This window comes from Diaphorina citri, unplaced genomic scaffold (assembly GCF_000475195.1).
Source record: "Diaphorina citri unplaced genomic scaffold, Diaci psyllid genome assembly version 1.1 scaffold670, whole genome shotgun sequence".
Taxonomy (NCBI): Eukaryota; Metazoa; Arthropoda; class Insecta; order Hemiptera; family Psyllidae; genus Diaphorina; species Diaphorina citri.
In genome coordinates, this window is record NW_007378103.1 from 2365 (window position 1) to 27268 (window position 24904).

General features: G+C 36.8%; 2 protein-coding genes and 1 long non-coding RNA gene across 3 annotated transcripts; 1 reads left to right on the forward strand and 2 right to left on the reverse strand.

Moving 5' to 3' along the window:
• Positions 1-4408: 4408 nt before the first annotated feature.
• On the reverse strand, positions 4409-20582 carry LOC103511055 (cleavage and polyadenylation specificity factor 73-like). Its single transcript, XM_017444841.2, has 14 exons — positions 20519-20582; positions 20206-20303; positions 19762-19890; positions 18289-18466; positions 17614-17716; positions 17273-17410; positions 16602-16777; positions 16168-16312; positions 15836-15996; positions 15347-15608; positions 13500-13831; positions 5710-5874; positions 5194-5391; positions 4409-4742 (listed from the first exon to the last, which is right to left on the reverse strand). Exons 1-13 carry the CDS (start codon positions 20546-20548, stop codon positions 5254-5256), a joined length of 2055 nt encoding a protein of 684 aa, XP_017300330.1. The 5' UTR covers positions 20549-20582; the 3' UTR covers positions 4409-4742; positions 5194-5253.
• A 410-nt stretch (positions 20583-20992) lies between these two features.
• Positions 20993-22875, forward strand: LOC103511052. The gene is made up of 4 exons (XR_541446.2): positions 20993-21142; positions 21581-21687; positions 22592-22655; positions 22864-22875. It is a non-coding gene; the product is annotated as an uncharacterized LOC103511052 (long non-coding RNA).
• A 1378-nt stretch (positions 22876-24253) lies between these two features.
• Positions 24254-24860, reverse strand: LOC103511056 (cleavage and polyadenylation specificity factor 73-like). Its single transcript, XM_008475768.2, has 2 exons — positions 24738-24860; positions 24254-24440 (listed from the first exon to the last, which is right to left on the reverse strand). The coding sequence occupies exons 1-2, from the start codon at positions 24794-24796 to the stop codon at positions 24254-24256; spliced, it is 246 nt and encodes an 81-aa protein (XP_008473990.1). The 5' UTR covers positions 24797-24860.
• Between the last annotated feature and the right edge of the window lie 44 nt (positions 24861-24904).

The following is a 24904-nucleotide window of genomic DNA, read 5'->3' on the forward strand; positions in this document are numbered from 1 at the left end:
GAAGAGCTTCCAATTAATGAAACATTCACCCACGTAAAATTTCCTATTCAACCAAGACCTTTTATGTCATAAACCTACCTTTAGCTCCTTTTACCAAACATTTTGAATCCAATCCTTTCTTCTTTTAATTAATTTATTTTCAATTGGAAGAACTTATAATAGCACCACGCACCACGTAAAAGCGTGGGTATTTCTCCGTTTGTAATTGTAGGTACCTATGTAGGTATAACTTTTACAGGTTTCCTTCTTTATGTGTGGCAAAATATTTTCTTTCATCTGTAATGTAATGTAAACTTGAAAATCTCTTGTTAAAGGTATAATTGAACTTGGAGCAATGAAAATGAACCAATACCTACCCATCAATTAACTTGTACGTTACTAGGTTACGGGTTCAATACCCTCCTGTGTCAACAAATTTTTTACACAAATGTTTTATATCAGATTTCCCGGGAAAACTCTGGGGTTGGATAAATAGGTGCATTGGATAAAAACGGTGTTTGAGTCACGACTTGATTTTCTTCTATCCTAGATAAAAATTGCTCTTTTTTTCTCTGATTGGTAAGTAGCGAGGTATACCTATAACAACATTGATTGAAATTAATTATTTTAGATAAAATCTGATGTTTACAAAGGTAGGTATAGGTAGGTACATTATTGAAAACTCGTGAAGGTGTGGTTTACCTACATGTACCTTGTGTTTAAGTACGTACCTCATGTACCTTGTGTTTAAGTACCTACCTACATGTACCTTGTGTTTAAGTACCTACCTACATGGACCTTGTGTTTACGTACCTACCTACATGGACCTTGTGTTTAAGACAAAGGTAGGTAGGTAGGTACATTATTGAAAACTCGTGAAGGTGTGGTTTACCTACATGTACCTTGTGTTTAAGTACTTACCTACATGTACCTTGTGTTTAAGTACGTACCTCATGTACCTTGTGTTTAAGTACCTATACCTACATGTACCTTGTGTTTACGTACCTACCTACATGGACCTTGTGTTTAAGTACCTACCTACATGGACCTTGTGTTTAAGTACGTACCTACATGTACCTTGTGTTTAAGTACCTACCTACATGTACCTTGTGTTTAAGTACCTACCTACATGTACGTACCTTGTGTTTACGTACCTACCTACATGTACCTTGTGTTTAAGTACCTACCTACATGTACCTTGTGTTTACGTACCTACCTACATGTACCTTGTGTTTAAGTACCTACCTACATGGACCTTGTGTTTACGTACCTACCTACATGGACCTTGTGTTTAAGTACCTACCTACATGGACCTTGTGTTTAAGTACCTACCTACATGGACCTTGTGTTTAAGTACGTACCTACATGTACCTTGTGTTTAAGTACCTACCTACATGTACCTTGTGTTTAAGTACCTACCTAAATGTACCTTGTGTTTACGTACCTACCTACATGTACCTTGTGTTTAAGTACCTACCTACATGTACCTTGTGTTTAAGTACGTACCTACATGTACCTTGTGTTTAAGTACCTACCTACATGTACCTTGTGTTTAAGTACGTACCTACATGTGCCTTGTGTTTAAGTACGAACCTACGCCACCTTATCTGACGTGTGTTTATAAAATTAACTTTAATCACTTCTTGTCTACCTATCAAGAGTAATGTTTTATATCAGATTTCCCGGGAAAACTCTGGGGTTGGATAAATAGGTGTATTGGATAAGAACGGTGTTTGAGTCACGACTTGATTTTCTTCTATCCTAGATAAAAATTGATCTTTTTTTTCTCTCTGATTGGTAAGTAGCGAGGTATACCTACCTATAAAAACATTGATTGAAATTAATTATTTTAGATAAAGTCCGATGTTTACAAAGGTAGGTAGGTAGGTACATTATTGAAAACTCGTGAAGGTGTGGTTTAACAAGTACCTATATAATACGAGTATGTACCATGTACCTACCTCATGCTTAAGTACCTACCTACATGTACCTTGTGTTTAAGTACCTACCTACATGGACCTTGTGTTTAAGTACGAACCTACGCCACCTTATCTGACGTGTGTTTATAAAATTAACTTTAATCACTTCTTGTCTACCTATCAAGAGTTTGGAAAGTTTCCTACTGAAATACTAAATGATTTTGATGAAGAGAGAGAGAGAGAGAGAGAGAGAGAGAGAGAGAGAGAGAAAGTAATTAACTTTGTTATTATTGTTGTTGTTGTAAGAAATTCCAATTTGTTTGCTGAAAATAAAACCATCTCTTACCCCTGCTGTCTAATAGAAACCACCCCCCTCCCTGTCTAATATAGGTAAGGCGGAAGGGGGGGGGAAGGGTTTTTTGTCTGCACAACAGATTAATGGGCTAACGAAAATTTTAATTTTCATCCCCCCCCCCGGGACATTGATCAAGTAGCCCCCAGGCCTGGTAACTTATAGTAGGGAGGGGGGATAATGGACAACCTGTGATTTATTTTTTCCCATCATGTAGGAATAGTTGGTACTCGATCAAAATGGGAAAAATATTCGGTAGGCACACAGACGCGATGTAAGGGGGGGGGGGTGTTTAAGTAGTACCTACATGTACCTTGTGTTTAAGTACCTACCTACATGGACCTTGTGTTTAAGTACGTACCTACATGGACCATGTGTTTAAGTACGTACCTCATGTACCTTGTGTTTAAGTACCTACCTACATGTACCTTGTGTTTAAGTACGTACCTACATGTACCTTGTGTTTAAGTACGTACCTACATGTACCTTGTGTTTAAGTACGTACCTACGCCACCTTATCTGACGTGTGTTTATAAAATTAACTTTAATCACTTCTTGTCTACCTATCAAGAGTTTGGAAAGTTTCCTACTCATTTTCGTTATTTTGAGGTTAAAATCGTAATGATTTCGTTATATCGAATTACTTCGCTTTACTGAGGTCAAAATCAGAGTAACTTCGTTGTACTGAGGTAATTTTACTCGGTTTTAAGATCACTTCGCTATACTGAGGTTAAAATTCAATCAATTTCGTTATACTGAGGTAATTTTCCCGGGCTCATGCCCCAAATTACTTCGTTGTATCTATTCTTTTTACTTCGCTATTTACTGTTTACTTCGCTATTTTAACGCTATATTTACTTCGCTATATACTATACTGAGGTTTTTGCCTTTGAAGGGAAGGAAAATAGACTTTTCTTCGCTATGTCGAGGATTTCGTTATATCGAGGTTCCACTGTAATAAGATTTTCTCCTCCAACTCCTCCTCCTACTTAATTCTCCTTCGTCTTCTTCTCTTTTTTCCATTTCTTCCATTTCCATTGTATTTGGTGTATTGTATTGTGCTATTCTCTGCTGTCAGGGTTTTGTACGGTTGCCAAGTTATTCCAAACTGCGGATAATATAATAGAAATAATGGGAAAAGCAATCTATATTTTATTTATAATGTACAATATCGGTGTCTCGGGGGCATTGGACGAACAAGCTTGCCACTTCCGCCAGCAAAATAATAACAAGGTTACAAAGTTAATTATAAAACACGATCTTGTTCAAAAATATCCATTACATTTTTCCAAGAATATCGGCCTTTGTGTGCTCGCTTGTGTGTCAAGGAGATTAAAAAAAAGACTTTAATTAAATTTTGATTTTTATTAGCATATAAAATACTTCGTAATTTTTTGCGATAGAGGCAGATTTAAGAGGTTTGATAGAGGGAACTGTAACTGCACAGAAGACGGATATCATAGAGTATCTAACTATGTGGCACGAAGCAGTCAAATAACAATAATCTAAATCTGTAATTAAAGTTTTACTTTGGCCATAAGACCATAGCAGTTAAAGTTCCCTCTGTCAAACCTCTTAAAAAAAAAAAAAATACTTTGGCCATAAAAAAATCGAGTATCCTATAGGAAGATGGTTTTCAACTTACAATAATTAGGACAATTGGACAAACTCGGAATCCAAATTTTAATCAAGATTTCCTTACAAATAAAACTTCATTTCCTGAGTATGAAATAAATTCAAAATGGTCCAAACCGTTGTTTTGCATATTTCAACTAAAACACTTCTTTCCGCCTTCGAGAAACCGGTTTATCTAAAGATCCTTTATCTATTATCCCCCGTGATCATGGCAATGTCGCACACCTCAATATATGCACACCTCAAGACTTTAATCCTTGAATTGCTAAACTAATCAAGACCCAATGGCAGAGGTCGTGGGACGATATTCCTAACAACAAACTCAAGAGAATAAAACCGAAAATCGAGGAGTGGTCATCCAGTCAAAGAAGCACCAGGATGGAGGAGGTGGTGCTCACCATTCCCCGTGAACCTCAACCTGTGTGCCAATGTGGGGAAACCCTCTCCATCCAACACATCCTTGTCTGCCTCACACATGCCCACATCCGCTCCGAGACAAAATAACAAAATTAAAACTATAATATTATAAATGATCATAATGTAGATGTGTTATGTATTAAAATAAAATAAAACATATTATTATTCAGAGATGTACACACGGCGAATTATTTTATAACCTAACACGAGTAAATAAGTGTCTACTTATCTTTTCTAAAAACATACCTATCGATACATTCGATACCCACCTAAGGAATGGATTAAGCGATTAGAGCGTTACTTGAACAATTCTCAAGTCAATATCCACCCAGCACGATGTTTCCATTTGTTTAAATTGAAACATCATGCAAATGTCGAGTGAGTGAAACGCACCATAAGAAAAAAGTTCAAATCGGCCTTTAGCCAAGACCTGAGCTAATCTTATATTATAAAATCAAGATCCATTCACTCATTCACATTTCATATTCACACACTGATCGATCGTTCTATCTCCTGAACCACAACACCTAGAAAGCTGAAATTTGGTAGGAATATTCCTTTTATGGTCTAGGTGTGCAATAAGAAAGGATTTTGCGAAAATCCAAACCGATCCTGAGATATGATCAATTTTTGATCGCTAAAACCTCCACCATAAGAAAAGAAATACACAGAGTGCAAAGACTGCGAGAGAGAAATGTTCCGCTCTCGACCAACATTTTGAGTTTCGTTTATGTTTTTAGTTTGATAATTATGCACCTAATAGGGAGCGCGCAGCGCGACCGTATTTTTTTATTATTTTCTACAAGTTCGGCCATGCCTTTTCTACAAGTTTGGCATGCCTCGGGATGAACTAGCCGGGATTCCGGAGGGAAGCGACGGAATTCAGCTAGTAAGCAAATAAGTCCACGACCACTCAGTGTTGGCTAAACCTGCATACAACACATACTCACTCTACCAAGTTTCCTCTGGTTCTGCTTTGATCTCTGTCTTCACTTCAGCTTTTACCTCTGCCTTGATACGAGGTTTGACTCGCTCTATTTCCAATGCTTTGGGTGTGTTCAATGACATGTGTAGTCGTGTTACTGCCCCCTGAAATTGAATCGAATAGAATAAGATAAATAGAATAGAATACTTCACTATCAATAAATTTTAGAGGATTGAGAACTGAGGCCTGATATCTTCTTACCCATTTAATAGGGGGTATATTACGAGACTTGCCCATTTGATAGGGGACATACTACGAGATGGGCATGCTACGACACAGATCCGTAATTTACGGGCCATAAAGTCCAGTGCAGCAAATATTTTGCTCGGCTACGAAATAAAAACGGCAAAATGGAACTACATATCATCTTTATATAAAAAAAAATCTTCTGTCGGGATTCAAACCCTCATCATCCCACTTACCTGTACAGTACTCTTGAGTTTGGAATCTTCACATTGTACACTCAGGTCTACCAGATCAATACAGGCTTTCTTCTTGTCAACAGTTATTGTGATCTTCTCCCCCTTGAACATTTTGGGTACCGCTGCCTCTCCGTACATTTCTACTAGGATCTCTATCAGACATTCCTGTGCAACAGATTGAGAACCGATTATTTAGTGAATTAATGGTGTAAATATAAACATTAATTTTATTTGTGGTGGAGATGAAAAGCCTCTTCACAATTTTTGTGGTTATAAAGCTGGTTCACACATAGTAGACGCTGTCGATGGACGAGGTGAATCTATGTTGTCGAGGCAGTGTACGGATTCAGTCGACATCGATCAACGACGTCGACGACTATGAGTGAACACAGCTTTACAGCATAGTGATTTCTTAACAATTTATTCTTGTTCATTCCTAAATGTTACATAAGTTACATTGATAGTAATGCCCTCATTGGTCACTAGTTCACTACTCTTTCAAAGTAGCTACCTATTTATCTTGTACTCTAAGCATCGTGACGAAGAAACTTCGACTCTACCGGGAACTGAACCCGGGACCTTCGGAATGTGATACCCCCTCGACCACGGAGGCTGCAAATAAAATTCTGTTGGTCTGTCTGTCAGGATTAGATTAGGATTAGGAGTCAAACTTAGGACTTCTCGCTTTTCAGACGAATACCTTTGTCACACTTTCAGGGGCGAGTGTGAACGTACGAGTACCTTTATGTGTATCAAAATTTTAAAGAAGATCAGTTTATTCATTGGAATCGTACTTAACATCACGCTATTTCAATGATATGTTCACATAGTTTTTATGATGGCACGATTGTTCGTCATAGCACGATCTTATAAAATTATCTACAGTAGAAACACCTGAGCAATAGAAAAGAAAATACCCATTGCCCACCCACCTTGTCTGTAATAGATAACCTGGATTTCGGGGAAGAACTAAAAAGTACCTTGTCTGTAAATAGGGAACTAGGTTTCCAATTCCAGAAATAAAGTAGTCACATCACAAGAAAGCAAGAAACCCATTTATAAGATTGAGTTTAAATAAACCCTTCTTCGATGGAATTGCTTCACCGCTAGAAGAAATTTAACACTCAATGAAAAAGTCACAAAGATTCCTCACTTAGCAACCAAATTTATGACATGTTTCTCTTTCCAACACGAGCCCAAGAGGGTTAAATCTTCTTTCGTGACAAACTATTCAAAGAAAGGTACTATAAAATGGTTCACTAGGTTTAAAACTTAGTCCAGTCAACCCAAGTACTTTACGCATAGGCGGTTCTTGCCTAAATTTTTGGGGGGGCTTGATTTTGAAGGTACACCTTCAAAATTTTGATTTAGCTTTATGTAAAAAATCTGGGGTGAACATTACACGACTTTCCTTATCCTATTGAATGATGCTTATTTGAGTATTATTTTACCCTAACTTTTACCATATCTCTAACCGTTTAGTCGGTATAGCTGAAAACCGCCAAAAAACGGTCGAAATCCGTCCAAAAGCGGTCAAAATACCGCCAAGCGCAGCACCTATCTCAACTAAACGTTTTCTGTTGCATCCTTGTCACATTTGTAAACTACATACCAAATTTCAAGTCTCTAGCTCAAACAGAAGACGGATATCATAGCCAACTGTACCTGCTCACTGTATAGAGCACAGTAGAGTATGAAAGTTTGCTCTTGTTTAATCAGCTGAAATGTGTTGGTTATAGCATTTCCTGGCGCGATGGTTGAAGGCAAACTCCTTAGGGATGGTTTTACCAAAAATAACACATTGTAGGATCTTATCCTTCCTTAAACACATCATCATCATTGACTAAAGACATTGCCCTAAACACATAAACCTACCTCAATATTACGTTAAGATACGATGCGTTACCAAAAGGGTGTAATTTGGAAATACCTTTGAATTTCATAATTACATAGGCATAACTTAATTAACACTAGTCAGTATTTAGTTCAATAAACTTTAGAACTTACTCAGAAAAATGGACAGGGTGTCCTGGAATAATCGTGTTTTCGTCTCTTTCCAACTTAATCTGGTTTCTAGAAAACGAGGTGCTGTGAAATCCTACAGATAGAAAACCATAGATACCTACCTACATAAGGTTAAATTTTGGGACACCTTGTATTTCCCCCCATAACATCTTACATTGGTTTTGTCAATTTTGTCCTATTGATTTCAAAATAAAATTAAAATTTCCCCCTTCTTCCAAGTTACATACCGACTCGGAGTTGTATTACAAAAGTCATCCCTGCTTGTCTGAAAAGAAAAACTTGCCCTAATGAATCGGAGCTTTTCACCAATCAGAACAAATTATGAGGCAGGATATTTCTAATGGATGAGACAAATTGGGAGGTGGGGGTGTAGGGATAAACACAAGTTTTACCTAGAGATATCAGTGAGTTATAAAATGAAACCGTGGCAAGATAATCTCTTTGCTATAAATAGGATCCCTTATCTGGGTCATAGGTAGAAAACATTACATTACATTGGTACCTACTTACAATGGAGACGTGATCTGAAAGAAGGGCATAACTAGAAAAAACATAGTTTCCAGATAATCACATTTAAAGTTTCCATTTTCAAATGAACTCAATAGTGGACCATAATTTGTAGAGAAGAGATAGAAACATGATTCGGCATTTGACAGTCATGTTCAGAACAAAATTTTCTATACAAAAATGAAGGATCCCGAAAAAGGGCGTAAGTGATGTTACGCCCTTAATCCAAATCAATTTACAAAAATTCGAATCATTAGTCTGATGCCGGAGCCACCTGACAGTTCTGTGATGTCTACTTGTCTACCTACTAATCAGTTCCAATATGAACGAAATGCTTACCAATTACGTGTAGGTACTTGCTCAAAAGTGATGGTTGAAAAGGTGACAATGGCCCTTCCATTATTAGTTACCTATTTAAATCAGATACCATCACGAAATAATTATGTCAATGTCCTCTTCAAGGCCATCAGGTTTGAAAAGAAATTAATTAATTTGGAAGAGAGCAAAATAAAATCAGAAACGTGTTTGAAGAGCTTCCAATTAATGAAACATTCACCCACGTAAAATTTCCTATTCAACCAAGACCTTTTATGTCGTAAACCTACATTTAGCTCCTTTTACCCAACATTTTGAATCCAATCCTTTCTTCTTTTAATTAATTTATTTTCAATTGGAAGAACTTATAATTGCACCACGCACCACGTAAAAGCGTGGGTATTTCTCCGTTTGTAATTGTAGGTACCTATGTATAACTTTTACAGGTTTCCTTCTTTATGTGTGGCAAAATATTTTCTTTCATCTGTAATGTAAATGTAAACTTGAAAAACTCTTGTTAAAGGCATATTGAACTTGGAGCAATTAAAATGAACCAATACCTACCCATCAATTAACTTGTACGTTACTAGGTTACGGGTTTAATACCCTCCTGTGTCAACAAATTTTTTACACAACGTTCTTTTTTTTAAGAGGTTTGAGATTAGAGGGAACTGTAACGTCTATAACGGCTAAGACCTAGCACTTACAACGCAGACGCTCTACCCCTCCAAGCTAACCAGGCTGACAGTTAGGTAGGTATAATGTCAGATTGGCGGTATAATGTCAGGTTGGCGAGTGAATAAACAAGCTCGTACTTTTAGGACTTCGGTAGATAGTAGATAGAGACTATTTTTTACACAACGTTCTTTTTTTCAGAGGTTTGAGATTAGAGGGAACTATGTAACGTCTATAACGGCTAAGATCTTATCGTCCCGAAATCAAAGAAAGAACTAATACAGAACAGGGAAACGCCAGCCGTTCCGAGAACGAACCTTATCAGTTCAGGATAAAATCCTTCCCGGGCGGGAAGCGAACCCGCGACCTAGCGCTTACAAGGCAGACGCTGTACCCCTCCAAGCTAACTTGGCTGGCAGTTAGGTAGGTATAATGCTATAATGTCAGGTTGGCGAGTGAATAAACAAGTTCGTACTTTTAGGACTTGGGTAGATAGAGAAGCGAGTTTATAAAATAACGACAAAAAAGTAGGTAGGCAAACTTTTCTTAAAAGGGCATTAAGGTAATTAGTTTTTTTTTTTTTTTTTTTTTTTTTTTTTTTTTTTTTTTAAAGGAAAAAATTTATTTGACCTGTCTAAACAGTTGTCTGCGCGGAAATAATTCGTCATCCTTCTCTCTCTCTCTCTCCCTTCCACTATTATGTATCCATCTCTCTCTCTCCCACTACCATGTATCCATCTCTCTCTCTCCCACTACTATGTACATCTCTCTCACTCCTCCACTATTATGCACCACTATAGGTCCACTAGTTTTAATCTAAATCTAAATCCACTACCTATTGTACAATCCAATTCACAACCTTTTCTATACATGAATCTAGAAAATTTAAATCTAAATCTAATATAGGTTTTCTTCTATCAATTTAGGTAAATATTCTAAATTCACACATGCTCCAACACTTGAAACATTTTATGTGTAAATTGAATTTAGGGAAACCAGCCTAGTTAGCTTGGTTGGTGGCGCATCTGCCTTGTAAGCGCTAGGCCGCGGGTTCCATTCCCGCCCGGGGCGAATTTTATCCTGATGGGATAATGTTCGTTCTCGGAACGGCTGGCTTTCCTCCTATCCTGTCTTAATTCTCTCTTCGATTTCGGAACAATAAGACAGTTCCCTCTATCAAACCTCTTAAAAAAATAGGAGAAATGAAGGTAGATAGACATCTACATAGGTACTTAATTACCTAACTACGTAGGTATTTCGTGTGTCCCACATTGCATAAGCAAACATTTTTCAGGCGTTCATAAAAATGGGTAAATTGAGAGAGAGAGAGAGAGAGAGAGAGAGAGAGAGAGAGAGAGAGAGAGAGAGAGAGAGAATTAAAAAAAGACTTTAATTAAATTTTGATTTTTATTAGCATATAAAATACTTCGTAATTTTTTGCGATAGAGGCAGATTTAAGAGGTTTGATAGAGGGAACTGTAACTGCTAATATCTTATCGTCCCGAAAGCGAAGAGAGAAGGAAGACGGGATAGGAGAAAGCCGAAAAATGTAAATGTAAATGCAGTTTCTTTGTGTTATTATGTCACAACTTTGGTGCTCACTGCAGCATTGTAGGATTTTCCCAATATCTAGATAATCCTAAAATCCAATGTGTACCTATCATGCTGGCACCGGTCGCTATATGCGCATTTATATGTCATAGCTACTCATTTTCCTCACGAGGCTGAGTGGGCCCCGCAACAGCCAGTCACGGAATCAATCATTATGTAATTTGAAAAAAACTTTTCATTACTTAGACATTTGATGATAGAAATCCCTAGGATACATAAAGTTCATCCTACCATTCAAAAAGTTGAGAACCGAGGGATGCGTATTATAAGGTAGAACAGAAAATAATTCCCATAGCTAAAAGATCAGTGGTAGAGTGCGAAATGACCTGCAGCACATTCATTAATAGACTGATGATGTATACTGTGTGTTATTTAATAGACCAGCGATTTTCAACTGGGGGTACCCTTACCCCTGGGGGTACGATAGAGACCTTCCGGGGGTACGCGAAAAAAAATAATTGTGTAATGGTGGATACAAGCAAATTTTGAGCTTTGACGGCTCATCAGTGCGGTAGAGTCCCAAAAAGTACTGAATTTTGAGCTCAATGTACTAAAGTACTTTTCAGAAGGTACTCACTGAGTGTGTGTTTATAACTCAGTTATAGTAATGGTACACAACAACCTAGGTATGGGTACCCGGTACTCATTACGATGGTGGCGGGAGTACTTGACATTAAATTCGCGTACCCAAGGGGTACGCGGGCGAAAAAAGGTTGAGAACCACTGGTCTAGACTGATGATATATACTGTGTTATTTCTAACCACTGGAACTAACTACCTTCATACAGGGTCCACGCGACTTTCTGTAGCTTTCAGGTTATAGGTTTTTTTTACGATGATGGTGGGGGTACGTGAGATTAAATTCGGGTACCCAAGGGGTACGCGGGCGAAAAAAAGTTGAGAACCATTGTAATAGACTGATGATGTATAGGTACTGTGTTATTTCTAACCACTGGAACTAACTACCTTCATACAGGGTCCACGCGACTTTCTGTAGCTTTCAGGTTATAGGTTTTTTTTTTTTTTTTAGACATTTATTTACACAATTGAAGGAGTTTTAACAATAAAGTCCTACCTCGGTTATAGGTTTGAATTTATACTTTCCGTGTGCCTTGGTTCTTTTTTCTGCGTGCTGCCCTGTATACAAGTGGGTAAATTAGGCATCTCATTATTTCTCATTCATACATAAACATAATGACTACATGATACATAAGCATTAAACATAATGACTTCATGATACATTGCATTGTTTCCATGACTTTACAGATAACGGCCTTTGCATGCGAAGAGCTTCTCTGGTTCAAAGAGTTTGGAGTTCAATAGATAAATCATATCGTCCATCCAGAGACAAAAGCTGACAAGTCCGATTTTTTACAATATTAGGTATTTCAAGAGAAACAACTCACACAAGAAAAAAAATATTTGAAAGAAGAAAATTAAAAAAAATGGGTAGCATTGATATTTTCTCAGGTTTTTTTTTTTTTTTTTTTTTTTTTTTTTTTTTTCCGGGTTTTTTGATGTTGAAGGGGTAGATGCTCTATTCCTATACTTCAAAACCCTCAATCTATTCAACCTAATGTAACCTAGGGATATCAGCGTGAACGACCTACTGCCCGTAGAGTTAAAGCGCTTTAAAAAGAAAAAAAAAACCGGTTTATCATTGATTTTTCTTCCTGACTTGTGTTAAATAAACATGACATTGAATTGAAATTAAAGATAGAGCCGATAGTAAGCTCCAACTCCAATTTATATTCTTTTGTTCCCCTTTACTTACTCTTTGATCGAGTAATTAACTGTCTGCATTGCTTTGTGTCTAAATCCCTCCCTACCTCCTACCTCCCCTACCAGGGAACTAATGGAGGGGTATTACTCTAACCACAGTTTAGTTCTCTCCCTCTCTCCTCCTCCTCCTTCCTCCTTCTCCTCTCTTTCCTTCAAATCAACCAGTCTAAACTTTCCAGCTAACTTCATTTCATTCGTCTTCCACTATTCCTCATTCTCTTCCCTTTCTTTCTCTTTTTCTCTCTCTCTTCACCTCTTGCCCTCTGCTTTCCTCTTTCTTTTTCTCCCTCTTTATATCTCTCCTTCGCGTCAACCAGTCTAAACTTTGGAGCTAACTTTATTTCATTCTTCCTCCTCTCCTATTCATCATTCTCCCCCTCTCTTCTTAATTCTTCCCCTTCTTTCTCCCCCCCCCTCCCCTCCTCGTTCTGACACTTTCCCATGTCTTATTCATAAGATATTAAATGAATGGGATTCTGCTGCTATATTTGTTTCATTATGAAAGATTTTTTAACTTTTCCAATTATAATTGTCAAGACGAAGGCAGAAGAATAATAGGAGTGAAAAGAACCAGTTTCAAGTTTCTTTCTCTCTCTCTCTCTCTCTCGTTCTTTCCTTTCTCTCTATCTCTCTTCCCCGCCAGCCTAGTTAGCTTGAAAGGTAGCGCGTCTGCCTTATAAGCGTTAGGTAGTGTATTCGATTCCCGCCCGGGGCGGATTTTATCATCAACGGATAAGGATCGTTCTCGGAACTGCTGGCTTTCTCCTATCCTATCTTTCTTCTCTCTTCAATTTCGGGACGATAAGACCTTGGCAGTTAGAGTTCCCTCTAGCAAACCTCTTTAAAAAATAAGAACAAGACAAGTCCTCACTCACCTTGAAATGCATACGATCGTAATATTTCTGCGTGTTGAAGTTAGCCAGGGCATGTTTCCCGGCCGGGCTAGTACCCAGAAGGTCCGCCTGCAGGATCACAGAGATGAGGGAGTCTGCGTACATATCACTGATAGGGTTACTAGCCCATTCCAGCACTACTATACATTTCTCCAGCGTGATTTCTATACAGGCAAACGCACGCAGACGCTTTTCATCGAGTGTTTCGACGGGGCCCGCTAAGTGAGAGATCAGACTACGGAGCACTGAGATGGAACCCGAGTAATATACAGACTGCTGCTGTATGATCTTACTTGCCTTGAGATCTGTGTATTCTGAGAATAGATAAGAGTAGAAATGAGAAATATAAGAATCGAGTAAAAAGGAACTGAGATAATGAGAATAGAGTAAAATGGAACTGAAATAATGAGAATAGAGTAAAATGGAATTGAAAAAAATGAGAATCAAGTAAAATGGAATTGATATAATGAGAATAGAGTAAAATGGAACTGAAAAAAAATGAGAATAGAGTAAAATGGAACTGAAATAATGAGAATAGAGTGAAATGGAACTGAAATAATGAGAATAGAGTAAAATGGAATTGAAAAAAATGAGAATCGAGTAAAATGGAATTGAAATAATGAGAATAGAGTAAAATGGAACTGAAAAAAAAAAATGAGAATAGAGTAAAATGGAACTGAAATAATGAGAATAGAGTGAAATGGAACTGAAATAATGAGAATAGAGTAAAATGGAATTGAAAAAAATGAGAATCGAGTAAAATGGAATTGAAATAATGAGAATATAGTAAAATGGAACTGAAAAAAAATGAGAATAGAGTAAAATGGAACTGAAATAATGAGAATAGAGTGAAATGGAACTGAAATAATGAGAATAGAGTAAAATGGAATTGAAAAAAATGAGAATCGAGTAAAATGGAATTGAAATAATGAGAATAGAGTAAAATTGAACTGAAAAAAAAAAAAATGAGAATAGAGTAAAATGGAACTGAAATAATGAGAATAGAGTAAAATGGAACTGAAAAAATGAGAATAGAGTAAAATGGAATTGAAAAAAATGAGAATCGAGTAAAATGGAATTGAAATAATGAGAATATAGTAAAATGGAACTGAAAAAAAATGAGAATAGAGTAAAATGGAACTGAAATAATGAGAATAGAGTAAAATGGAACTGAAAAAATGAGAATAGAGTAAAATGGAATTGAAAAAAATGAGAATAGAGTAAAATGGAACTGAAATAATGAGAATAGAGTGAAATGGAACTGAAATAATGAGAATAGAGTAAAATGGAATTGAAAAAAATGAGAATCGAGTAAAATGGAATTGAAATAATGAGAATATAGTAAAATGGAACTGAAAAAAAATGAGAATAGAGTAAAATGGAACTGAAATAATGAGAATGGAATTGAAAAAAAAAATGAGAATCGAGTAAAATGGAACTGAAATAATGAGAATAGAGTAAAATGGAACTGAATGAGAATAGAAAAAAATGAGAATCGAGTAAAATGGAATTGAAATAATGAGAATAGAGTAAAATGGAACTAAAAAAAAAAATGAGAATAGAGTAAAATGGAACTGAAATAAAGAGAATAGAGTAAAATAAAAAAAGAATATGAACACAAAAGACATTCAATAAAAAGGTGATTTTCTATTTAGTATGTCTGTCTGTTAGTTAGGCAATAACTCTCCATCAATGAGTCAGTCCGATTTCAATGAAATTTGGCTAATATTTTCAACATATCGAGGGCCCTCATTGGACACTAGGGGACTTAAATGGTGATCTTCTTGTATTGTAATCAGTGTAAGTTTCACAGTTCTAGAAGTACTTACTAGGTAGATCTGAGGGTGCCAGGAGATGATAGTTAAAGTTCCTCTTCACAATAATACCAGACAATGCTGCATCTGGTTTTAGATTCTCCACAGCTAACTCCCCCATCACCTTAGCTGTCTTCTCTCCCTTGAAGTAAAGATCCACGGATACAGTATTACGAGGGTTATATAGCTCCATGCTAGTGTTGGGATCATCTTCATATTCACGAGTCAGGGCTGCTTTCAGACGGGACATTTCATTCTGTTCCCCGTGAACCAGGACCTGAGCAATAGAGGGAACATTGTTAGTGAGAGGTTGGGTATGCGAAGCGACAATACAATGGCACGTTAAATGCACTAGTGTCCGATGGATCACTGAAGGTAAGTAGTGTTGAATGCGGTTGGTATACGGATGCGTCAGGGTAATTAGGTTGACAATTTTGATAAATATTACTTCAGCAGAGTGAAGAGAAATGATTATTGGTTAACATGAATTTCCTGTATACTCACCACATGGGCAGGTCTAAGTTCTCTCACAAACTCCGAGGTCTGTTGATAATCAGTGTGAGCAGAGAATGAAATGTAATCCACTGACATTTTCAGTGGAAGTCTTTGTCCACTCATACCTATCACTTCTTCAGGTTCTGATAGAATTGTCTTTGCTAGGGTTCCTGGAATCAGAGGGAAAGCAGAATGTCATAGTACAGTGTCAGCTCAGACAACACAAATTACTACAAGCAGAAAAACTTAAAATTATTAAAAAGAATTTCCAAACAGTCCCAGGACAACTGTACATGGTCACCCATCCTTCTCCTCGTCACACTGGACGTTGCTTAACTTACCTTCCACACAGTATCCGGCTATAATGACTCCGTTCTTAGCATCTGTACACCACATCTCAAACAGTTCTCTGGAGAGGCCCGACTGCATCATACCTGGAGATGCCATCACAACACACGGGCCTATGTCTTCGAAATGATCGATACCCTGCAATAAACAAAGGATCATTAACCTCGTGTTAGAGATGTACTATCGAATTGACCTTCATGTTACAGAATAGAAAGAGCTTTGACCAAGTTCTTAGAGATATGCTAAATATCTGGCAGTTCTCGAATTGGCAATTTCGCGGATCGATAATTCCCGAGTTGGTAATTCCGCGGATGGACAATTCTTGAGTTGACAATTCCTTGATAGGCAATTGCCGAAAGGCTTCGTGACTAAACACCGACCCCGTGTGAGCGGTGGAAAAAATAGATAATATTGTTGCAAATTTTACCTTCAAGTTAGAGATGTGCTTGAAAACGAACGGATTATTGATAGATATCTGCCGTCGGATTCTATCATTCATTGCATTAATATAAGTCTGATATACAGACATACATTTCTTTGCCAGGGAACTAGCATAGTAGATGGGAATATCGTGCAACTCCGGGTGTAAACTCCAGTACTCATCTATAAATAGAAGGATAAGTACTCGTTAAGGTTATGTAAGTGCGTATTCCTGAATTACATATCTACAAAGACAAAAGAAATCTTTTATTTTATGGTCGTATTTTTTTTTTTTTTTTTTTTTTTTTTTTTTTAAAATTTTTTTTTTTTTTTTTTTTTTTTTGGTGTTTTTTTTTTTTTTTTTTTTTTTTCAAAATGCATTACAAACTTTAGTCTGTCTATATATAGGAGGGATGAACAAGTTATAGATACAAATATAACTGCTAAGTTATCATTCCGAAAGCGAAGAAAAAAGGAGGACAGGATAGGAGAGAACGAACCTTATCCCATCAGGATAAAATCCGAACCACCCGGGAATCGAACCCACGGCCTAGCGCTTACAAGGCAGACGTACCAACCAAGCTAATTAGGCTAGACTTTGTAATCAAATAGGAAGGTAACTCTCGAGAAAGAAAAAAAAATCACTTTGTTGGATGAGTTATTCCCGCAGCTACTTACCCAGAATAAGGAGTAATTCCTGTGCCCTCCCCAACGCAAATACAGGAATAAGACATCTGCCTCCTCTATTAACAATATCATGAATGAGAGATGTGAATCTGCCCTCTCTCTCTTCTCTCTGCTCATGAACATGAGTACCTGGCCAAGGAAATATAATGAATAGTTCATGAATAACGAAAATTAAATAGAATAAATAATTCTTAATAAAATTAAATAAACCCTGGTGGAACAAAACCAATATCAAATAAAAAAATAAACCCCAATCAATAAAATAAATCAAATTCTGGTTGATAATGAAAGAAATAATAAAATGAAAAAAATGGATAAAGAGTAGTCAGTACCGTATGTAGACTCGGTGATTAGAATATCTGGTTTGACAGGAGGAATTTCAGCTGCCATCAAATGTCTGTCTTCTTGTCGCGAGAAATCACCAGTGTATAGGATCTGAAATAGAAGGAATATATTTTTTAAGAGGTTTGATAGAGGGAGCACTAGTACTAATAACCAAGGTCTTATCGCCCCGAAATCGAAAGAGATCTTATCGTCCCGATTATTTTTTAAGAGGTTTGATAGAGGGAGCACTAGTACTAATAACCAAGGTCTTATCGCCCCGAAATCGAAAGAGATCTTATCGTCCCGAAATCGAAGAGAAAACAGGATAAGAGAAAGTCAGCCGTTCCGAGATCGGCCTATATCTGTTTCTAGGATAAAATCTGGCCCGGGCGGAAATCGAACCCGCAACCTAGCGCTTACAACGCAGGACCCGCTACCTCCCACGCTAACTAAGCTGACCCAATTTTGAATACAAAATCTTTTTTTTTTTTTTTTTTTTAAATCGATCCTTTAATCTTTTTTAAGCCCAAATGCACTAAACAATTTTTTTTTTTTTTTTTAAATCGCTTAATCGCTTTTAAGGCCAAATGACCTACATCAGAATTCAAGATTTTATTCTGACCACACATATAACGTAGACTGTCATCCATACAGACAACCATGCTCACTGTTGCTTAACATACCTTAACTCCGGCGATTTCTATAAGGAACATCGCAGCACCCAACACATGGCCTGCATTGTACGCTGAGAACTTGATACCATTCACATCTTTCTCTTCATGGAAGTTAATAGTTTCTATCTTGTCCATACTCTTCTCCAGATCTGATTCCGTGTATAACATCTGCTCTGTGGAAATGTTGCTGCAACACAAGACAGTAATGAATTGAAATAATCAGACTAGGGTTTAAGAATGTTTGGAGAACCAAGTTTACAGTTTCCGAGCATTCTCGGAGGTGACGAACTTTGTATTTTAACATTTCATAAAATTCGAGGAAAATGTTGAATGGAATTTGTATTAATTTTCTTATTAGATTTTGAATTTGATCCGGGCTTTGAGGGAGATGTTGCTGCAACACAAGACAGTAATGAATTAAAATAATCAGACTAGGGTTTAAGAATGTTTGGAGAACCAAGTTTACAGTCTCCGAGCATTCTTGGAGGTGACGAACTTTGTATTTTAAACATTTCATAAAATTCGAGGAAAATGTTGAATGGAATTTGTATTAATTTTCTTATTAGATTTTGAATTTGATCCGGGCTTTGAGGGATTATCCTGAGCCGTTGTTAATATTGTTAGGTAGGCACTTAAATATTTTTTTTTATTTGTATTTATTAAAGTGTTCCAACAACTTAAATATTGAATATGGCAGATTGTGCTTATTCTTTTGAAGTGGAGTAACCCTTTGGAAAATTACCAGCTAGCCATGCTGATTAGGATTGGCTGTTTTTCTCCCTAGGTACCTAAATAAAAAGATAAAGATTTGTGAAGACAATGATGAAGCTAAGGTAATTATGCAGAAGTCATGTCCATGGAAAAGAAAAGCTCCTTTCTGTATCTAACGTAACCCTATAATGAGACTAATCACTGCCCTAATTGTGAAAACTTCTTCTTGCGTTTAACCTAACTCTATAATAACACTGGTCACTGCTTGTATGTGCGAGTTCCTTTGGTAGCAATATTCCACAGACGTGACTTTTGCACAAGTACCAAAGCTAATTCTGGACTTGTTGCAGTAGGTACTTTTTTTTACTACTAAGCTTAGCTGAATAGGTATCTACCTGGTCCAACTAATACAAGAAGAGGATCTAGCAGTTGACAATGTCTGAGCACAGTGATAAGCTCTTGAGTAGTAGTAAGCCATTTCCCTCCCTCTCTCCCCCCTCCTTCTCCCCCTTTCTCCTTCTCCTCTCTTTCCTTCAAATCAACCAGTCTTAAACTTTCCAGCTAGCTTCATTTCATTCGTCTTCTGCTATTCCTCATTCTCCTCCCTTTCTTTCTCTCTTTCTTCACCTCTTGCCCTCTGCTTTCCTCTTTCTTTTTCTCCCTCTTTATATCTCTCCTTCGCGTCAACCAGTCTAAACTTTGGAGCTACACTTCCAAAATAAGAAGGAAAATGGGTAACATGGACTAATTATTGTGAGCAATCTGACTCACCTGACTTTGATGTAATCTGACAAGAGCCACCTGTAAATAGCTTTGGTGGCGTGTGTCATGAAGCACCGACCTTTGAATCCAGTCTTCAGCAAGAACCATGGAAGTGCACCACAGTGATCCAGGTGAAAGCTGAGGAGAAAATGAAAAGTAAAATAAACACAGCAATTCTCACAGCAAATTTTAATTCATACCTTAGGGCTATGGCTGTGTAATTTGTAACCTTGGCTCAGGCTGAATAATAGTGTCTTTCCTAAGATGAAAAGGAATTTATTTGTTCATTTGAACTTAATCTAACAAATGGTGTTCCTCTGACTCAATAATTTTATGATGCTGCTGGGATCCAATTCACAATACCCTCAGTTATTATTGGGTATGAATCTGATGCCTTAGTAACCAGAACTACACTAATAGGACTGTACCTTTGGTGAGACTGTAGGTACTTACTGTGATATCAAGAGCAGATCTATTTGATCTGATTCCACAAGATCTACAAAAGGCAATGCATCCATTCCACTGAGACCTGGGTGAATTCCACAGTCCATCTGGAACAACAACATTATCATTAAATAACATTACAAATATTTCATAATGATCTCGAGTTTTTAATATTTTCTGTTTATAATATTTGTTGTCAAATTTACATATACTGATGGACTTTTCAGAACTTTATCTATTGAAAGACTTTTTCCCATTAAGTACTTAGGTCCTTGAGTACCCAAGTAGATACTCTTAAAAATGGATTAATTTACATACTTACCATGATTGATTTGTTCTTGAACTCCAACATGATACAAGATCTTCCTACTTCTTGTCCAGCTCCTCTGAAAATAAAATCAATAGAAACACAAGTAAGACTATGAAGAAAAGAATTAGCATTCAGAAGATAGGATATATAGAGAGAAATCTTTGAAGTTCAGCCTTTTTTTCTGCAAACTGTTTTGAAGAACTTACTTTTTTTCGTGTCGCGCGACACGTTTCCACTATGCGAATTTTGTCGCGCGACTCTGTCGCGCGGCAAAAGTCGCGTTGGTGAAAATCCACCTTAATACAGGATAAAGTAAAAAAAAGTACTTCAACGTCTTCATGAACGTCTTCAACAAAATATGGTGTACGGTAAATCCGACAAATTTTACGGTAATCTGATGTGACTAATCTGGCAACACTAAAAGAGACGGGCGATCCGCGCGAAAATTCAAATTTCAGTTTGGATTGTTTGGAAAAAGGAGGAAAATCCGGAAAATCCGGAAATTTTTCCGGCGAGTGTTTTTCATTTTACAAATTTTACGGATTACGGAATAACGGAATCCAGATAGACAGCAAGAAATCTATCTGGACCTGGATGTTATGTTTTTGAAAATCTAAAGAAAAATATTTCCAAGAGGTAAGTAGCAGTCACCCTAAGTAACAGATATTTCTAGTTCAATGTAGCTTTGAGTATGGGAAGATTAGTACCTACATCTACAAGAGCTCTCCAAGTATGCTTTTCTTATTTTTGGGACAGAGTTTATCTTCCTGGATGATGTAGGTATCCCTGTCAAAAATAATACCTACCTAATCAATCAAGTTCCTCCAATATGATCCATAAAATAACAGCTGGGATTAGGTGTAGCTTAGACCACAGATTAAACAATTCAATTGTCTCCTCCTGAACTTTAGATTGAAAGTTTAACTTGAATTAATTTTAACTCAAGGTCTCAGCCATTAATATCTACCTATGCTCCTTATAATTTCATTAATACTCATGTATGAAGCAAGTAAGCTTCTCCTAGACACAAAACAAAATAGTTCTGTCATTTTCTGTGTTGTATGTATATTCCAGGTATTATTACTCCACAGAGCATCTTATTGGAAAACCATGGCTACCAAAAGGAAATCTGAGTTCCAAGTTCCATCAGATGAGGATGATCTGCTCTCTATCAGACCTTTGTAAGTTATTAGGTTATTATCATTAGGTACCTAATGACTGGCTGGGGGACAGGGAGTAGACCTGCTTAGTCTGGCTGTAGGACTTTAAACAGGGAGTACCTATACCAGCCTTAATTTCCCTTGTTAAATAAATAGCAAAGGTTGAGTGCAAAGGGAATCCACTCATAAAACTTGTAGCCAAAACCAAATGTCAACCCAAAGCAATCACCCTAGTTAGGGCTGGTTGAGAGGCTGACAAAGAAAAAGAAGAATAATATACATACCTACTGACTATTTTAGGCCCAGTTCAAGTATTTTTTCTTGAAAATTTTTTTGACAAAAAAAAAAATTATAATCTAAAAATCCATTTTTTCAAATCTGTTTGAGTTTCCAAAATTTTTACGAAAAAAACAATCATTCTCAAACCCGATAACAGCAGCCACATAGGAAATTTTTCAAGATTTTTCACCAAAATGAAATTTTCAAATCAGCTAAAAAAAAAAAATTGAACCCAATTTTTTTTCAAATTCTTTTTTCTTCAATGGATTTGGTGAAAATTTGCCGTTTTTGACAAAAATTTTATTGAACCCAATTTTTTTTCAAATTCTTTTTTCTTCAATGGATTTGGTGAAAATTTGCCGTTTTTGACAAAAATTTTCACTTTTTTCAGAATGTAAAAAATACTTGAACCAGCCCTTATTTTCATCTAGGTACCTATCTAATTATTTTCAAGTTAAAGAATCATGAAAAAAATACTCAAAATTGCCCAGGGACTAGTTAACAAATCTGAAAGTTCAAGGTTCTTCAAAACAGTTTGCAGAAAAAAAGGCTGAACTTCAAAGATTTCTCTCTATATATCCTATCTTCTGAATGCTAATTCTTTTCTTCATAGTCTTACTTGTGTTTCTATTGATTTTATTTTCAGAGGAGCTGGACAGGAAGTGGGAAGATCTTGTATCATGTTGGAGTTCAAGAACAAATCAATCATGGTATGTAAATTAATCCATTTTTTAAGAGTATCTACTTATGTACTCAAGGACCTAAGTAATGGGAAAAAGTCTTTCAATAGATAAATTTCTGAAAAGTCCATCAGTATATGTAAATTTGACAACAAATATTATAAACAGAAAATATTAAAAACTTGAGATCATTATGAAATATTTGTAATGTTATTTAATGATAATGTTGTTGTTCCAGATGGACTGTGGAATTCACCCAGGTCTCAGTGGAATTACCACATCATTTTCCACTTGCCAAGAACATCTCAGAATGGCCTATCTCAGCCCTGTTCATAACCACGGCCTTACCGTACCAGACTTCGATTACCGTAGAAATACGGTACAATCTGGCAACACTGTCTCTTTGTTGATTGTGACTTTTTGTAGCGCGAAATTTCAAAAAATTAAAACTGTATTTAAACTGATAATCAGGGTCTGTTATCTTATCAGCCGTGGTTATCAGTTACCCTGAATTCCTGATTGTTCTGATTAACATTAACTTGATACCAAAGGAAGAGGTACCTAGCTATCTGTTAAAAAAGATTAATTTCCATTGTAACCCTTTTTAATGCTAAATAAAATTGTTGAATGAAGCTACTCTCTAAAACACAGAAAACATTCTTGCTTTTACTTTTATCTTCTTGTCTTTCCTCTTATTTCCTTTGCCTACTTCAGTGTTGATCAAGTGTTTCTTATTTTTCTACCACAATCATTTCACACATTTCCAGGGTTGGACAATGCACTTTTCCTTTGCCTACTTCAGTGTTGATCAAGTGTTTCTTATTTTTCTACCACAATCATTTCACACATTTCCAGGGTTGGACAATGCACTATCAAATAAAAAATGTCACGTAATTCTGTGCTGTCATCAACACTTGAGCAGTGTCCCTACAATGTGTTCTTATCATTTCAAAAGTGCCTGGATAACTCAGATAACTGGAAACTCTTTGTCAAATCTTTGACTATTCTAGGGTAAGTCCCAAAGAACTTTAAGTACCCCTCTTTATCAGAGTCCTTGCCAGCAGCAATAGTATGCATCAGCTCCCAAAGAACTTTAAGTACCCCTCTTTATCAGAGTCCTTGCCAGCAGCAATACCTAGTATACATCAGTTCCTCATGGATCACTGAAGTTGAGCAAATTGTATATGGTTGGCAACAGGTCAGGGTATCATGTGCTAGGTACTGGCAATTTTGAGTTGCACTCAACCCCCCCCCGGAGCACTAGTACTAATAACCAAGGTCTTATCGCCCCGAAATCGAAAGAGATCTTATCGTCCCGAAATCGAAGAGAAAACAGGATAAGAGAAAGTCAGCCGTTCCGAGATCGGCCTATATCTGTTTCTAGGATAAAATCTGGCCCGGGCGGAAATCGAACCCGCAACCTAGCGCTTACAACGCAGGACCCGCTACCTCCCACGCTAACTAAGCTGACCCAATTTTGAATACAAAATCTTTTTTTTTTTTTTTTTTTTTTTAAATCGCTTAATCGCTTTTAAGGCCAAATGACCTACATCAGAATTCAAGATTTTATTCTGACCACACATATAACGTAGACTGTCATCCATACAGACAACCATGCTCACTGTTGCTTAACATACCTTAACTCCGGCGATTTCTATAAGGAACATCGCAGCACCCAACACATGGCCTGCATTGTACGCTGAGAACTTGATACCATTCACATCTTTCTCTTCATGGAAGTTAATAGTTTCTATCTTGTCCATACTCTTCTCCAGATCTGATTCCGTGTATAACATCTGCTCTGTGGAAATGTTGCTGCAACACAAGACAGTAATGAATTGAAATAATCAGACTAGGGTTTAAGAATGTTTGGAGAACCAAGTTTACAGTTTCCGAGCATTCTCGGAGGTGACGAACTTTGTATTTTAACATTTCATAAAATTCGAGGAAAATGTTGAATGGAATTTGTATTAATTTTCTTATTAGATTTTGAATTTGATCCGGGCTTTGAGGGATCCCAATTATCATACAGATCTAAATAGTATACTTCCAAAATAAGAAGGAAAAAAGTCCCATTAACATGGACTAATTATTGTGAGTAATCTAACTCACCTGACTTTGATGTAATCTGACAAGAGCCACCTGTAAATAGCTTTGGTGGCGTGTGTCATGAAGCACCGACCTTTGAATCCAGTCTTCAGCAAGAACCATGGAAGTGCACCACAGTGATCCAGATGAAAGCTGAGGAGAAAATGAAAAGTAAAATGAACACAATTCTT

Excerpts from the sequence above, each read along its gene's own strand:
- LOC103511055 (XM_017444841.2), bottom strand. The coding sequence starts at position 20,548 with ATGTTGGAGTTCAAGAACAAATCAATCATG. Across the intron at positions 20,304-20,518 it reads TCAAGAACAAATCAATCATG|ATGGACTGTGGAATTCACCC; the intron begins GTAAGTATGTAA and ends TTGTTGTTCCAG. Across the intron at positions 13,832-15,346 it reads GGCACCCTCAGATCTACCTA|AATACACAGATCTCAAGGCA; the intron begins GTAAGTACTTCT and ends ATCTATTCTCAG.
- LOC103511056 (XM_008475768.2), bottom strand. The coding sequence starts at position 24,796 with ATGACACACGCCACCAAAGCTATTTACAGGTGGCTCTTGTCAGATTAC. Across the intron at positions 24,441-24,737 it reads TCAGATTACATCAAAGTCAG|CAACATTTCCACAGAGCAGA; the intron begins GTGAGTTAGATT and ends CTTGTGTTGCAG.